Raw genomic sequence first — 15859 nt, 5'->3', positions numbered from 1 at the left:
CATTTGCTCTGTGCTTCGTTTGCTGCAAAAAAAAATAGCTGTACGACAAAAAATTGTTGCCCATGAAAAATTATTGTAAAAAATGATGCGTCACGTGTCATAAAAATGACATGCAATAATTATTTTTAGCACACATCACTTTCACCATTTTGTCTGCTTAAAAAAATTATATCTTGCGTGTAAAAAAATACTTGTGTGACAATTTTTTTTTACGTGTAACTTTTTCAGCGTTTTACAGATTTTTCAACGCTTTGAGAATCTTAAAGCCAAATGGGATAGAGATGTAGCAAACTGTTCGCCGGCGAACTAATTCGCGCGAACATTGGGTGTTCGCGAACGCTTTGCGAATGTTCGCAATTTGGGTTCGCGTGGCGTTTTTCCGCTGCGTTTTTTCTCGGCCTAAAAACGCCGCGCAAGCCACACATGGCGTTTTTCAGCAAATCCAGTTTCCATGGTGGTAATAGCGCAAAATAGCAAAAAACGCAGCATATTTCCGCTAGGTCTGCCAGCTGCCTTTGCGGTTTTACGCAACGCTGTGTCAACAAAGTATTTTTCAGAGAAATGTTTGCCTTTGATCCCCCTCCTGCATGTCACTGTCCAGGTCGTGGCACCCTTTAAACAACTTTAAAATTAGTTTTCTGGCCAGAAATGACTTTTCTAGGTTCTAAAGTTCGCTTTCCCATTGAAGTCTATGGGGTTCACAAAGTTTGCGAATATTCGCGCTTTTTGGCGTAAGTTCGCGAACGCGTTCGCAAACTTTTTTTTTGAGGTTCGCTACATCCCTAAAATGGGACAGATTTGCTCATCACTACTATAGTGACATAGTATTTGGTATATGTATAAATACTGTAGATAGATACATGTGATTAAAAAAACCCACCATGAAAAACATCAATGCAATACTGCACATGAGTATTTTCTGAAACCTCAACAAGTCAGGATTTCTTAAAAAAAAAAAAAAAAAGAAACGTACAATTTAATAAATTTATTTATATTTCCCAATTTATTAAAACATTCACATTGTTCAGCCTCAGTGAAAATTAATGAAAGAATGTGATTTTTGCTCGTGTAAAAGGTTTATCCATGAAAAACATAACTGTAAATATTCTGTCATGCTGTTTTCTTAAATAAGGTAGTGCTTAAGAGTAAGAAAACTAAATTGAAAAAAAAGTCACGCACGATTTGTCATTTTCTTTTTTACACTGTGGCGTTGTTTCTCAGCAATTTAGTAAATAGCCCTCCAAGGTATGCAGTTTTGTGGCCCTTAATGATCTTGCATTTGTATGATGTAAGTGTTAGTTATTAATAAATAAACAAACAAGAATTCCAGTTTATTTGAATTAGGAAAAAAACTCTTGAAATCATAAACATCGAAAAATTGATAAATAAACTCATTAATGTATGGTGATCTAAATTACGGTAAAATTCCTTATTGTAAAACACCAGGTCCCAAACATTCAGGATAATAGATCTCATACCTGTATACAGTATATTAAATGCTTTTAGTAATTGCTGCAGTCATGCATTTTCCTGGTAAAAATGACCCTGAACTTTTTATGTTGGATTTTCATGAATTATGTTATTTCCTGAGAATATAGAATCTAAATTCATTTTATTTCAAATTCGCGTTAACAAGCAGTATGGTCCCTGACCTATCACATGTCATCTAATGAGCCTGCTGGAAGCAATTACTGGCTTTCCGGGTCTCCATGTATTTATTCCCATTTTCAGTATACAAACAGTTTGTGCCTAACATGATCTTCACTGTATATTAATATTTATATGATTTTCTTCAAGATTTATTTTAACAAGCGATGTATTTGTTGTACCTTTATTTTCCATTAAAGTAAAGTTATCTTTGATGCTTTTGTGGCAAACAGTTCTAATGTTCCTCAGTGGGACTATCTGACAGCTATTATGATTGTTATTACGATTGTAACAATCAAATGCTAAATGCCATTTGTATAGCTATTCAAATGAGGCAGCATTCAAAACTGTAAAAGTTCATTTAAGGAAACCTTTTTAAAGAAATTCAATGCATGCCAAGAAGAGTGATATCAATTCTTACCTTTCTGTCTTTTAGTTATGGATATTGACTTTACAAGGTAGTTTGTAAAAGACCATTAATGTCATTAAGTGACTTTTGTAACATTTTATGTCTGTTGACCCAGTGCTAGAGATGTAGCGAACTGTTCGCCGGCGAACTAATTTGCGCGAACATCAGGTGTTCGCAAGTTCGGAAGTTTGCGAACTTTTCGCGTATGTTCGCAATTTGGGTTTGCCACGTTTTTTTTTCTCTGCGCTTTTTCTCGGCCTAAAAATGCCGCACAAGCCACACATGGCGTTTTTCAGCCTAGAACTGGTGTAAGCAAATCCCGTTTCCATGGTGCTAATAGTGCGAAATAGCAAAAAACGCTGTGTATTTCCGCTAGGTCTGCCAGCTGGCTTTGCGGTTTTACGCAACGCTGTGTCAACAAAGTTTTTTTCAGAGAAATTTTTGCCCTTGATGCCCCTCCTGCATGCCACTGTCCAGGTCGTGGCACCATTTAAACAACTTTAAAATCAGTTTTCTGGCCAGAAATTGCTTTTCTAGCTTTTAAAGTTCGCCTTCCCATTGAAGTCTATGGGGTTCGCAAAGTTCGCAAATATTTGCGCTTTTTGGCGTAAGTTCGCGAACGCGTTCGCAAACTTTTTTTTTTGAGGTTCGCTACATCCCTACCCAGTGCCTACAAATAAGCTATATGTATATGAGAGAAGTTTTCATTCCATAGCTTTATAGACAGCCATAAATGACATTTGATCCCTGTTTACCTTTTTATGTGAGAAATAAGCCGATTAAATTCTGCAGAGCTTATCTAGATATCACATCTGCTTGACAGATATGTGCCCTATTGCATTATTCAAATTAAATGGTTGCCCCCATGGTACCTGTTGGCTTATATAAACGAAAGCATTGTTTCTAATATAAACACGTAGCTTTTACCAGTGCAGGCTAAAAGTACATTATATTTATATGCCTGAAAAAACCCTTTTGGTTTTGGTGTTACTGCTCAGTTTTGGTGTTTTCTTTCAGTAAGTCAACTGGTTCATCAGCTTGAAGGTTTGTGAATATTCTTCCAACAATCCATTAAAAAATACTATCATCCGATTATAGCATGAATTGCTCTTTTTTCTATATACGTTCAGTATGAGCGAACAAGGTTTAATGCAGCCTTTACATACCTAGGGTTTCATTTAAGATTAATGGGGCTTTAGACATGATCTAACCCATTATGCAAAATTTTGTCCCTTTTGCAAGATTGCCTGATTATTGAGGCTAAATGTGCCATTCTTTCATTCATTCATCTGTTCATTCTTTCAGTGAATGGGAGTTGTTATAGAGTAGCCATGCAGTGAGCAAGAGCAGCTTGATACAGGCATGTTTAAAGATGGTACCAATGTGAATAGAAAGACTTAACTTAGTTCATTTATTACACATGGGTGCCATTGGGATGTGACCACATAATTCAACATCTCTCAGCTCATCAATATTGAAGGACTTTAAGATATTATGTGGAAAAAAAAGCTATTAAAATACCCTTCTGTATAACCAAAGACAATCATAGACCTATATTGACTTTTAAGCAAAAGGGCAAGCACTTTGTAATATCTAACTCTGAAGCAGAACAGCTAATTTCTCATGTTTCTTTATGTTTCTGATTAGTCAAGATGAAACAGTCAAATGTCCCAGCGTAGTTCTATTCTGCCACATAAAAGCTATAAAAGTAGTCAATCATGAAACTCTATCCTTCAACACTTTACTATGAGTTTACTATTCTATTCTTCACTTACCGATCTTTACATCTCTATGTACATATAGTATATGCAGTACATCCAAACCAACAAATGGAGCATTATTGCCCGTAACCGGATAGACATATGGCCACCAGTTAGACATGGCTACTTGGTAAACTGCAGTATAGAGTAAGCATTGCAAGTCTGAGAACTAAGTCTGGGTAATTCTCATGTTTTATTAGTTTTACTGATTAGAAGCAGTTGCCAGACATCCACCTGGTTGCTATCACTTATTAAATTCATTATTAATTGATTGCTTTGCCACGCCATAATTAAAAAAATAACCCATTGATGGAACAATTGGCAACTCATTATGGGAAACCAGCACTGTAGGATCTTAAGCAGAGAAATGTGCTGCCATCTCTATCTACGTACCTACATGCAGGGTTGCCTTAGTTAACTGATATAGATAGGTAACCACTGGTGACAGTTGCTATCCCATAGCAACAAATTAGGTGTTTGCTTGCAAGCTAGTGAACGCTGTGTATCCGTTAGAGTATATGGGTTGTATTGTATTTATTTATTTGTATAGCACCACACAAATACAGTTCTTTGCATGAAATACACACAAACAAAGGTAAGTTATCATTAGAGATGTAGCGAACTGTTCGCCGGCGAACTAATTCGCGCGAACATCGGGTGTTCGCGTAAATTCGCGGACTTTTGCCGATGTTCGCCACTTTGGGTTCGCCGCATTTTTTTTGGCGCCGCGTTTTTTCGCCTTGGGTTTTCCGCCGCGTTTTTTCGCTTCGTTTTATCGCCTATGCATATACATAGGAATATCTTGCGTGTTTTTTTTTTTTGCGTTATTTTTTTGTGTTTTTTTTTTGCGTTCTTTTTGCGTTCTTTTTTTGCTTTTTTTTGCGGTTTTTTTTGCGTTTTTTTGGCGTTTTTTTTACAAGTATTTTTCAGAGAAGTTTTTGCCCTTGATCCCCCTCCTGCATGCCACTGTCCAGGTCGTGGCACCCTTTAAACAACTTTAAAATCAGTTTTCTGGGCAGAAATGGCTTTTCTAGGTTTTAAAGTTCGCCTTCCCATTGAAGTCTATGGGGTTAGCAAAGTTCGCGAATATTCGCGAGTTTTGGCGAAAGTCCGCGAACGGGTTCGCGAACATTTTCGGCGATGTTCGCTACATCCCTAGTTATCATACATAAGACAGTGAGTAAAAATACAGTACATAAGTTTTAATACCCTATTGAAATGAAGTCTCTTTCAAAAAGTATACAATCTATGAGGAAGAGGAGACAAACAGAAATTATGGGGAGGGGGATAAGTGCATAATTTGGTGTTTGCTGAGGAATAATGCTGAAATGATTACTTTAGAAAGTTTTTAATGAGGCTTGAAAAAGTGCTAAAGTAGGAGCTTGTCTTATGCAAGTTTGTAGAGCATTCCAGAAGGGTATGGCAATCGAAGAGAATGGTTTTATGCAAGACATAGTAAAGCAGTTACCCAGAGAGGCCAACAAGCCTAATAGCTTTATCATGGTGACATTATTGTGAAGACCTCATGCACTACATGTTTTGGCACCTTCCTCATCTGAGGAAGGCTGTAGAGCTGAAACATGTAGGGGCTGATTTACTAAGACACGATTTCGAATCCGAATTGGAAAAATTCCGATTGGAAACAAACATTTTGCGACTTTTTCGTATTTTTTGCGATTTTTTTCTGCGTCTTTACGATTTTTGCGCAAAAACGTGAGTTTTTCGGCGTCTTTACGATTTTTTGCGTAAAAACGCGTGTTTTCGTAGCCATTACGAAAGTTGCGCAAAGTCGCGATTTTTTCGTAGTGTTAAAACTTTTAAGTTTTAACGCTATGAAAAAGGCGCGACTTTGCGCGCAAGTGTTAGCGCTACGAAAAAATCGCGACTTTGCGCAACTTTCGTAATGGCTACGAAAAACTCGCGTTTTTACGCAAAAATCGTAAAGACGCCGAAAAACTCGCGTTTTTACGCAAAAATCGTAAAGACGCCGAAAAAAATCGCAAAATTACCGATCATTACGAAAAAAACGCAATCGGACGCATTCGGCCCGTTCGTGGGTTAGTAAATGTGCCCCGTAGTGTATAAGGTCTCCACAATAAAGTCACTGTGATGAAGATATTAGGTCCACACAGGAGTCTGCAGCCTGTTGAGAGGCACTTACTACCATGGGCGTCCACAGAAGGGGGCAAGAGGGGGCACTTGCCCCCCCCTGGAAAAGTAGCAAAAAAAACAAAAATCTTACTCCGTTTCTGCACTTTCCCCTCAAGCCCGTTTTTGCTGTGCTCCGATTGGATCTTTCTTCTTCTGGATTCACCAATCAGAGCACAGCTTCCTTGACAGACAGTAAAATTGACCAATCAGAGCACAGATGCACACAGGGATCGGGAGATTTTGCAAACTGGAAATAGAAATAAAGACTGAAAAGATGAATCTGCCCCTGTAACTTTACCTGAGAACCAACTCTCAACTTTTGCTGCAGTTTTCATCCCACAGGTACTATACAGTTCTAAAGAATCACTAGCTGACATTAAATTGTTTAATTTATAATCTATCCCCTACCCTAACACATGGAGGGTAAGTTAACTCTTTCCCTCTGAAAAAGCTCATTGTGTGTTTATATATGTGTTGTTGTTTTTTGCACTATTTTTTTTTTTTGTCATTGTTTTGTTCATTTATAGTAAGTTACAGTGGGGCCAATGTTGTGTATCAGTGCCAGTGTTATAGTGCCAGGGCCTGAATATCTGCCATCTGTACCCACTGCTCCTCATGGCATATAATGTGCTGGGTTTGTAACTACGGACTGCATCTCACTGTATATAATGGGGAGTCAGTACCCACTGCCTTTCTTGCTATAAAACTAACATAAACACATCTAAAGGGGTGGTTCACTTTTAAGTTAACCTTTAGTATGTTATAAAATGGCCTATTCCTAGCAACTTTGCAATTGGTCTTCCTAATTAATTTTTTTGAATAATTTGCCTTTCTCTTCTGCCTCTATACAGATTTCAAATGGGGGCCAAAAAATATTGCTCTGCGAGGCTACAATTTTATTATTATTATAATTTTGTATTACTTATTTTTCCAAGTAGGCCCCTTAACTATTCATATTCCCATCTCTTGTTTAAATCACTACCTGGTTGCTAGGGTAAATAAGACCCTAGCAACCAGATAGCTGCTGAAATACCAAATGGAGAGCTGCTGAACAAAAAGCTAAATAACTGAAAAACCATTAAAAATAAAAGTGAATTCGAATGCGAACTACCCCTTTAAGCTAACTGATCCCAAACACAAATGTTTGCAGATCCCCTAACAGAAGTGCGCGTATGAATACTTTTACTACTAATACTAAACATTTTAGGGTAAAAAAAAAAAGCACCCCCACCCGCACTTTTGTACAGTATCCCTGGGAGTCAGTGGGAACGGCAAGAGGTAGTTGGGAGGTTAACTTTTTACGTCAGCAGTGAATCCACTAAGTGTCACATTAGCTGTAGGTCAGTCTGTGTATGGGCCATATTTAGCCTCCCCTAGTATCATCCTGCAAAAAAAAAAAAAAATATATATATATATTTATCTGTTGCAGGATGATGCTAGCTTACTTGCCCCACCTTGGAAAATTTTCTGCGGACGCCCATGCTTACTACTACAGAATACGCATACCAAAAAGGACAATTGATAATGTGTTGGTTTAATACAATACTCTTGAGATGAAACGTATGAATGGTGGATTTGGTCAAGCTGAGCATTAGGAGCAGAAGAGTGCAGGGCTTTGAAGAACAGCATGAAAATTTTGGACTTGCTGTTCCACTTTACCAAGAGCCAGGAAAGAGACTTTAGTAACGAAGGGGAGGAGAGCGGTTTAGAAGCAGGTGAGGTGATAGTAGTGAGAAGATATTTTATTGAGCTTAGATAAGATTCTTGGTTCCAGCTAGTTGTAGAGGTTGCAATAGTCTATCCTGGAGAGGATAAGTACCTTCATTAAATATTTTAGCAGTAGATGACTAAAGGAAAGGACATATATTTGCAATTTTTTCAAGACATAGAATGTCCTGGTTGTAAGGCTCGTGCAAAACATCTGTTGTCACTTCCCCTTAATTCAATAATAATAAATGATTCTCAAAGCAGTACATTTATTGCATTTTTATAACCCATAATGCATTTCCTTAGGTAACAGCTTTGTTTACATCACCAATCAATTGTTCTCTGGTGTTCTTTACTTTGCAGAAATTGAAAAAGAAAGTTGTGGTGACCCAGGGACTCCATTATACGGTATTAGAGAAGGAGATGGATTTTCTAATGGAGATGTTTTGAGATTTGAATGCCAGTTTGGATTTGAATTAATTGGACAGAAATCAATTGCTTGTAAGGAAAACAACCAATGGTCAGCAAATATACCAATCTGCATATGTAAGTGCATGTTTTCATAAGATAAAATGGGATTTCTTTGTGGACAAAATATACGAACAGTGTGTTATACAACCAAACTTTTATTTTGCAAATTATGACATCAACATTTTATTATGTTTAAATGAGAAAAAGAAATTATATTTTTTACAGTGTTTAACAAAGGCATTATAGTTTTTTTCTTTTAATGAAATTGTTGAGAAAGGAAGTTACTGAAACAAAGAAAACCAATTAAAGCTTGTGGTTTTAATTTACATTTGGAATCTGACCAGGGATTTATCTACACTTCAACCGAAGACGCACAATTGAAAAATAATAAACTGTTTTCTATGTAAATTGTGCAATAACCAGCAATATCTTCCTAAAAATGTGTCCGTTCGCTCACTTTTCTTTCTCTCATTTCCAGTTCCTTGCCTGTCAAATTTCACTGCTCCAATGGGAACTGTCCTTTCTCCTGACTATCCAGATGGATATGGCAACAATTTAAACTGCATCTGGACAATAATATCAGATCCAGGCAGTAGGATTCACCTTTCCTTCAATGATTTTGATTTAGAAATGCAGTTCGATTTTCTGGCTATTAAAGATGGTGATTCTTTGGACTCCCCAATATTGGGAACGTTTACTGGAGCAGAAGTTCCATCTCACCTTACCAGCAACAGTCACATATTAAGGTTGGAATTTCAAGCAGATCATTCTATGTCTGGACGTGGATTCAACATCACATATAGCAGTGAGTTCTTTCTTTCTTTCTTTTTTTTTCCAAACAATTTTTAATTACCTGTTTAGAATGATGCAATTGCAGCTTTATGGCTACTACTCAACACTACTGGCAGTGTCAACAGGCATAGTCTAAAGCAGTGGTCCCCAACGAGTGGCTCGTGAGCAACATGTTGCTCCCCAACCCTTTGGATGTTGCTCCCAGTGGCCTCAAAGAAAGTGCTTATTTTTGAATTCTTGGCTTGGGGGCAAGTTTTGGAGGCATCAAAACCAGGTGTACAACCAGGTGTACTGCCAAACAGAGCCTCCTATAGGCTGTCAGTCCACATAGGGGCTGCCAAATAGCCAATAACAGTCCTTATTTGGCACCCCCAGGTACATGTTCCATGCTTGTGTTGCTCCCCAAGTCTTTTTACACTTAAATGTGGCTCATGGATAAAAAAAGGTTGGGGATCCCTGGTCTAAAGAATCATGTGCAGTCTAAAGAATTATGTCGTTTTAACAATGAGCACTAGAAATAACACAATCCCCACTCTGAATATTTTGACCTCGATTCATAAAAACATGTAAGTACCACTGAGTGCATTGTCGGTAAAAAACATTCCACTTTGCACCTAACTGAGCCCTTATGTTTTGTATTTGTGTCTGTTGGTAAGTATTTTTACCCTGATTTCAGGCTTGCCACATTTTCAGTTTATTATTACATAGTAAAAGGTTGCAAACACCAGCCTAACGCGTTTCATGTGAAAGGATTTGCATCACACTGGTGTTTTTGTAACCTTTTACTATGTAACTATAGAACTGAAGTTTTAACTACTCCATTGTGGAAAGACATAAAGTGGGGGCCATGAGTCTGAATAGTATATGAATCACCCACAAGTTATGGGTTTGGAGCTGGTACACTCAAACGCTATGTGCAGAGTGGTAACTAGTGATGAGCGAAATGTTTCGCCAGGTATGGATTTGCAGCGAAATTCCGAGTTTCCCCATTTGCAGATTGTTTTGTGAAACAGGAAAAAAATTTGCAGTGGAAAAATTTGCTGCAAAAAAAAAAAAGTTGCCGTGGAAAAAAAATTGTTGGGCGCATCATTTTTTGATACGTGTAATTTTTTGCGTTTTGCTAATTTTTTTACTGTTTCGCTAATTTTTCTGCAAAGCGAAACAGGATAGATTAACTCGTCACTATTGGTAACTAATAAAATAATTAATTCTACCTAATCAGTTGAATATTGAATTAGTCAATGAGCAAGAAAACTAGCAAAGGGCTTGGGGCTGTTATGTTCCCAAACCAAATAATTCAGTTTGGGAAAAGTCAAGGTGACAAAGGGCAGGTAATAGTGATGAACAAATCTGTTCCGTTTCGCTTCGCCGGAAAATTCACGAATCTTTCAAAAGATCCGCGAAACGGGGAAAAATTCGAGAAACGGCGGAAATGTCGTGCGACAAAAAAAATTTGTCGCCCGCGGCTATTATTTTGTGGCGCGGCTATTGTTTCGTCGCCCGCGGCTATTGTTTCGTCGCCCGCGGCTATTGTTTTGTCGCCCGCGGCTATTGTTTTGTCGCCCGCGGCTATTGTTTTGTTGCGCGGCTATTGTTTCGTCGCGCGGCTATTGTTTCGTCGCCCGCGACTATTGTTTAGTCGCGCGGCTATTGTTTCGTCGCCCGCGACTATTGTTTCGTCGCCCGCGACTATTGTTTAGTTGCGCGGCTATTGTTTAGTTGCGTGGCTATTGTTTAGTCGCACAGCTATTGTTTAGTCGCGCGGCTATTGTTTTGTCGCACGGCTATTGTTTCGTCGCCTGCGGCTATTATTTTGACTATTCTTTTTTGACGCCCGCGACAAATTTTTGACGTGCAGCGAATTTTTCCGCGGTGAATTTTTTCAGCCGTTTCGCGAAACAATCCGCCAATGGCGAAACGCGGAGATTCGCCGCGAATCCATGCCTGCCGAAATATTTCGCCCATCACTAGCAGGTAACTGTTGATTTCAACTATTTTTAATTGGATTCATCCAGATCAAAGACAAATGGCCATTATCTGTTTGATAACTGTACCCATGTATGCAGTAAAGATTAGAATTTAGGAGCACCTATTGCACTTGTGCAATGGTGTACTTCTCATCGGTTTGACTTTCTGACAAAGGGAGGTGAATACCCATAAAAATATTATTATCATTGAAATGGCCAACACTGTTGGTATGTGTTGGGTCCCTTATTCTGTATTATTGCACCTATGTATTATATTCATGGAAAATTACCTTACTGCCACTACAAAAAGTAAAGCAAAAGTAACCCTAGAGACTGAACAGACCTTTTGATTAGGCTATTACAAAAGATTTACAGAACCTCCTTGGAAGAATGTATTATTTGGTTACATGCCTTTTAGGAAACATAGGCCTTGTCGTAACTTTAAGTAACACAAAAGTGACTTCTACAAAACATACATTTGGTATCTAAATCATACATTTGTAGTTTGCCCAAAATAGAAACTTTTCTGTACTATAAACCAGACACCAACTACTTCTTAGCAAATTTTCTCAAATCCAAGGAAATGCAATTCTGAGGATGTCGGAGTTGACCTCTGGTCTTTCTCATTATTACAGGTATTTTGACTTTGTATTTTTACTTCTTTTGTTTCTCTGTTTTTCCATTTTTCTTTGGCAGTACAGGTATAGGACCCGTTATCCAGAATGGTCGGGACCAAGGGTATTCCGGATAAGGGGTCTTTCTGTAATTTGGATCTCCATACCTTAAGTTTACTAAAAAATCAATAAAACATTAATTAACCCCAATAGGATTGTTTTGCATCCAATAAGGATTATTTTTATCTTAGTTGGGATCAAGTACAGGTACTGTTTTATTATTACAGAGAAAAAGGGAATCATTTAAGCATTAAATAAACCCAATAGGGCTGTTCTGCCCCAATAAGGGGTAATTATATCTTAGTTGGGATCAAGTACAGGTACTGTTTTATTATTACAGAGAAAAGGGAATCAGTTAACCATTAAATAAACCCAATAGGACTGTTCTGCCCCCCAATAAGGGGTAATTATATCTTAGTTGGAATCAAGTACAGGTACTGTTTTATTATTACAGAGAAAAGGGAATCAGTTAACCATTAAATAAACCCAATAGGACTGTTCTGCCCCCAATAAGGGGTAATTATATTTTAGTTTGGATCAATTACAAGGTATTGTTTTATTACTACAGAGAAAAAGGAAATCAGTTTTAAAATTTTGAATTATTTGATTGAAATGGAGTCTATGGGAGACAGGCTTTCCGTAATTCGGAGCTTTCTGGATAACGGGTTTCCAGATAAGGAATCCCATACCTGTATATACTATTCCAGAACCAGCAACCAACATAATGTTTGTTTTTGGTGGGTAAATGTTACTAAACCAAGGTATTTGTTCATATTACTAGGTTATTGGACCAGAGCGAAATCTCCTATGTTAATACATAATACTGTTAAGTTATGTAGATGAATAGATTCTACAGAAGCTACCATTTTATATCAAGTTGCACATTTTGCACATTTATAATGTTTTTTTGATATAGGATAAGTCAGATAGGTACTAGATAGCTTGTATTATATCAGGGCAGTAAAATCAAATTAGAATCTGGTGAACATATTTCGCAATGTGATCATTTTGAAAGAGCATGTTAGGGAGTGTCAAAAACGATCACTGAAACATTTGAATTACTTTCATTTTTACCTTGCAGCGGATCCACGCTTTCAGGTTTCGCTAAAGCCGAATGTGCAATGTTTAAATGCCATCTAAAAGATAACATTCAAATTGCACGTCTGCCGTTATTGCAGTTACTAAATGAGTAATTGTTTCTGCCAAGACCGGGATCATGTAATTAATAACAATATAAATTTTGAGCCTTTTCAACGTGACACTGGTGGATAACGCTGTCACTAATAAGTTCTCAAAGTGTAATTGCATAGCATTAAGATTAAATTGCCTGTGACATATGTCACGTCAGTTTGGTACATAAAACCGCTGTTTTGCCAGTGGGGTTTTCTTTTACAATGTTAAATGTTCTCATTTAACTGTAGTTCACCTAACATGCTTGACTTAAATCTATCCCCTATTTCAGTCTTTAAACCGGTTTCTTTGTATAGGAAATGTATCTTAATTATATTTTGATTTCAACAAATAAATCAAAACCATTACAAAGCACCCTAAAAAAATATGAGCAGAAACAATTACTGTATATACTCGAGTATAAGCCTAGTTTTTCAGCACCCAAAATGTGCTAAAAAAGTCACCCTCGGCTTATACTCGAGTCGGGTGCCATGGGTCCCTCCAGACTAGCACCCTCTGTCTTTTGTGTGCAAATTAGGCCACCTGCAACCAGACCCTCCAGTGCCCTGGCCCGCTCCCAAATTCATCTTCATCTCCCATCCTCACCTCTCCCTTTTTGCACTAGACATTGCACTTTATATTCTATATAATCTATAGTTTTGAATGATTTTAACTCTTTGTGTTTTAGTTGGGTTGCGGATTGAGCTAAGGGGGTAGTACTCTTAAGGTATCATTATTGATACCATATTGTTTTTGTTGACCCTCTTCTCCACTTACAGAGCTAATTTACTGTTTTTCTTTGAAATAAATATTTAAAAACACATACCCCACTGATGTCTCATTTAATGTAATTTTATTGGTATTTATTTTGATTATTGAAACTTAGCAGTAGCCACTGCATTTCCCACCCTATAGGCTTATACTCGAGTCAATAAGTTTTTGCAGTTTTCTTAGGAAAAATTAGGTACCTCGGCTTATACTCGGATCGGCTTATACTCGAGTATATACGGTAATATGGGAAAACCTCTGAAATGTGAATGTGGCAGTCAGATACCTGCTGAAATCCTTGCAGAAATATTGTACTGTGTGTAAAATGTGGCAAATGGGCTGGTTTTTACACTTGGCTAGTGATGAGTGAATTTTTTTGGCAGGCATGGATTTGTAGCGAATTTCCGCATTTCGGCATCGGCGAATTGTTTCGTGAAGCGTCCGTGAAAATTTGTCGTGGAATTTTTTTTGTTGCGCGTAAAATTGGGCACAGTCGCTCAAAAAAAGTGCGCAATCCCGTAAAAAAAATGCACAGTCGCCGCAAAAAAAGCACGGGCAACACAAAAATATACACGGGTGACAAAAAAAGACACGGGCGACAAAAAAATATGCGGGCGACAAAAAGAATTGTGCAACAAATGCGTTTCGTGAATTTTATGGCGAAGCGAAACGGGACAGATTCGCTCATCACTACACTTGGCATTTCATTAGTAAATGAGCCCCATTATGTTGCCCAGTGAAACTTAAATGTAAATAAAATCAGTAGTGATAAGCAAATCTCTCCTGTTTTACTTTGGCGAAAAATTTGTGAATCTTTCAAAAGATTTGCAAAACGCGAAAAATTCACGAAATTGTGAAAATGTCTCGTGTGTGTTTTTTTGTGACGCATGCGTAATTTTTTTGACACGCACAACAATTTTTTTTGACGTGCAACAATCTTTTTGATGCTGGTGACGAATTTTGTCACCTGTTGTGAAATAATTCGCCAATGCCAAAATGCAGAAATTTGCCGCAAATCCATGCCTGACAAATTATTTCGCCCATCACTAAAAATCAGTGTTCACATAAGGGATTTTTGCCACCAAGTTATAGTCATTTGTTTTATTTCACAGAGAGCGCTATCTTGCTTCCTGGTAATTACTGTACCTAATTTCCACCTGCCAAAAAACAGCAGTTTAGTCGTGTTTTATGATAGAGCTTCCCCACCGACAGGACAGCAATAATCAGCACAAGATCCATCATCCTTTATCTGGAATAGCCAGGCATTTTATTGTTTACAGCCCTGTAACAGGTAGAGGCCTTGAAAGATTTTAATAGAGAAGCAGGAGAGATTGGGAAGGTAAACAAATGCAGAACAGGCAGTTTCAAAGCAGCTGAAAACAGTTTGTTATGAAACAAGCAACAGCAAAATTATAAAAGCAAAAGCCAAAAAAAACAGTTGGGTTTGGTGTAATATAATTAGGACTGGTTATATGAATTAATTGATAGGGGCATTTTTGAAACTTATGCTATTGTATAGTGCTGTCAGGAGTGCTCTGGTTAGGAACCCTCTGCTTTATGTTAAAGTTAAAGATGGCAGATGGTGTACCAACGCTTCATGATGTCATAGCACTTGGCACAAAAATTCAAAATAAATAGATGCTGACGACCCTGGTTCAATGCCCAAATATAGGACTTATGCTGCAAGTGCCTGGGTGCATTCTAAATTACTTTCCTGGTCTGATCTACTGGTTTCTGACTCTGCTATTCCATTCTGACTATCCTGATTGTTGCAAACCCCGACCTGTGCCTGAAATTGGATCAGAGACTCTCCTATAACCCTTCTGATACCTCATTTTGGACTATTTGTTTGCCTGAACTCAACCATCCTCCTCAGTCCTTAGTACAAACCTGACAGGAAACATGCCCTGACAATGGCAGATGGCTGTGATTATGGTAGAATTTTTTAAATTATATATCATATTCTGGTTAACTGAAGGCCACTTTAGCCCTGTCAGTGTCTAAGGGGGTTATTTATCAACTTTTTTTTTTCCTAGTGAAGTTTTTTTGTGCTACAATTCATGAATTTCAATAATGGTTTGTTCAACTTGTTAAATTTTTGATTTGTGAAAAGAAACACAAAAAACTCTGCAATTCCATTGGCAAATTGTTTTACGAAACTTCAGAGAAAATTTGTTGTGCGTCAAAAAAAGTCGCATAATATAGGAGCGGGTGTGTCAAAATGGGCACAGTCACATAAAAAATAGGCGCAGTCGCACCAAAAAATAGGTTAGGTCTTGTCAAAATGAGTGCGGTTGCCTAGTCGAGTCAAAATAGGTGCAGTCGCGGCAAAAAATTCTCGCA

At 37.8% G+C, this 15859-nt stretch overlaps 1 protein-coding gene across 1 annotated transcript in view; it reads left to right on the top strand.

The window, feature by feature from the left end:
- csmd3 (CUB and Sushi multiple domains 3) overlaps positions 1-15859 on the top strand; it is a 657789-nt gene that overhangs the window by 339228 nt on the left and 302702 nt on the right. The window contains exons 14-15 of the mRNA XM_018094906.2: positions 8038-8220; positions 8624-8950. Of these exons, the coding sequence (XP_017950395.2) occupies positions 8038-8220; positions 8624-8950 (510 nt within the window). The remainder of the gene's footprint in view (positions 1-8037; positions 8221-8623; positions 8951-15859) is intronic.

Source organism: Xenopus tropicalis, chromosome 6 (genome assembly GCF_000004195.4).
Source record: "Xenopus tropicalis strain Nigerian chromosome 6, UCB_Xtro_10.0, whole genome shotgun sequence".
NCBI classification, from domain to species: Eukaryota; Metazoa; Chordata; class Amphibia; order Anura; family Pipidae; genus Xenopus; species Xenopus tropicalis.
This window is presented reverse-complemented; position numbering and strand designations above follow the sequence as displayed.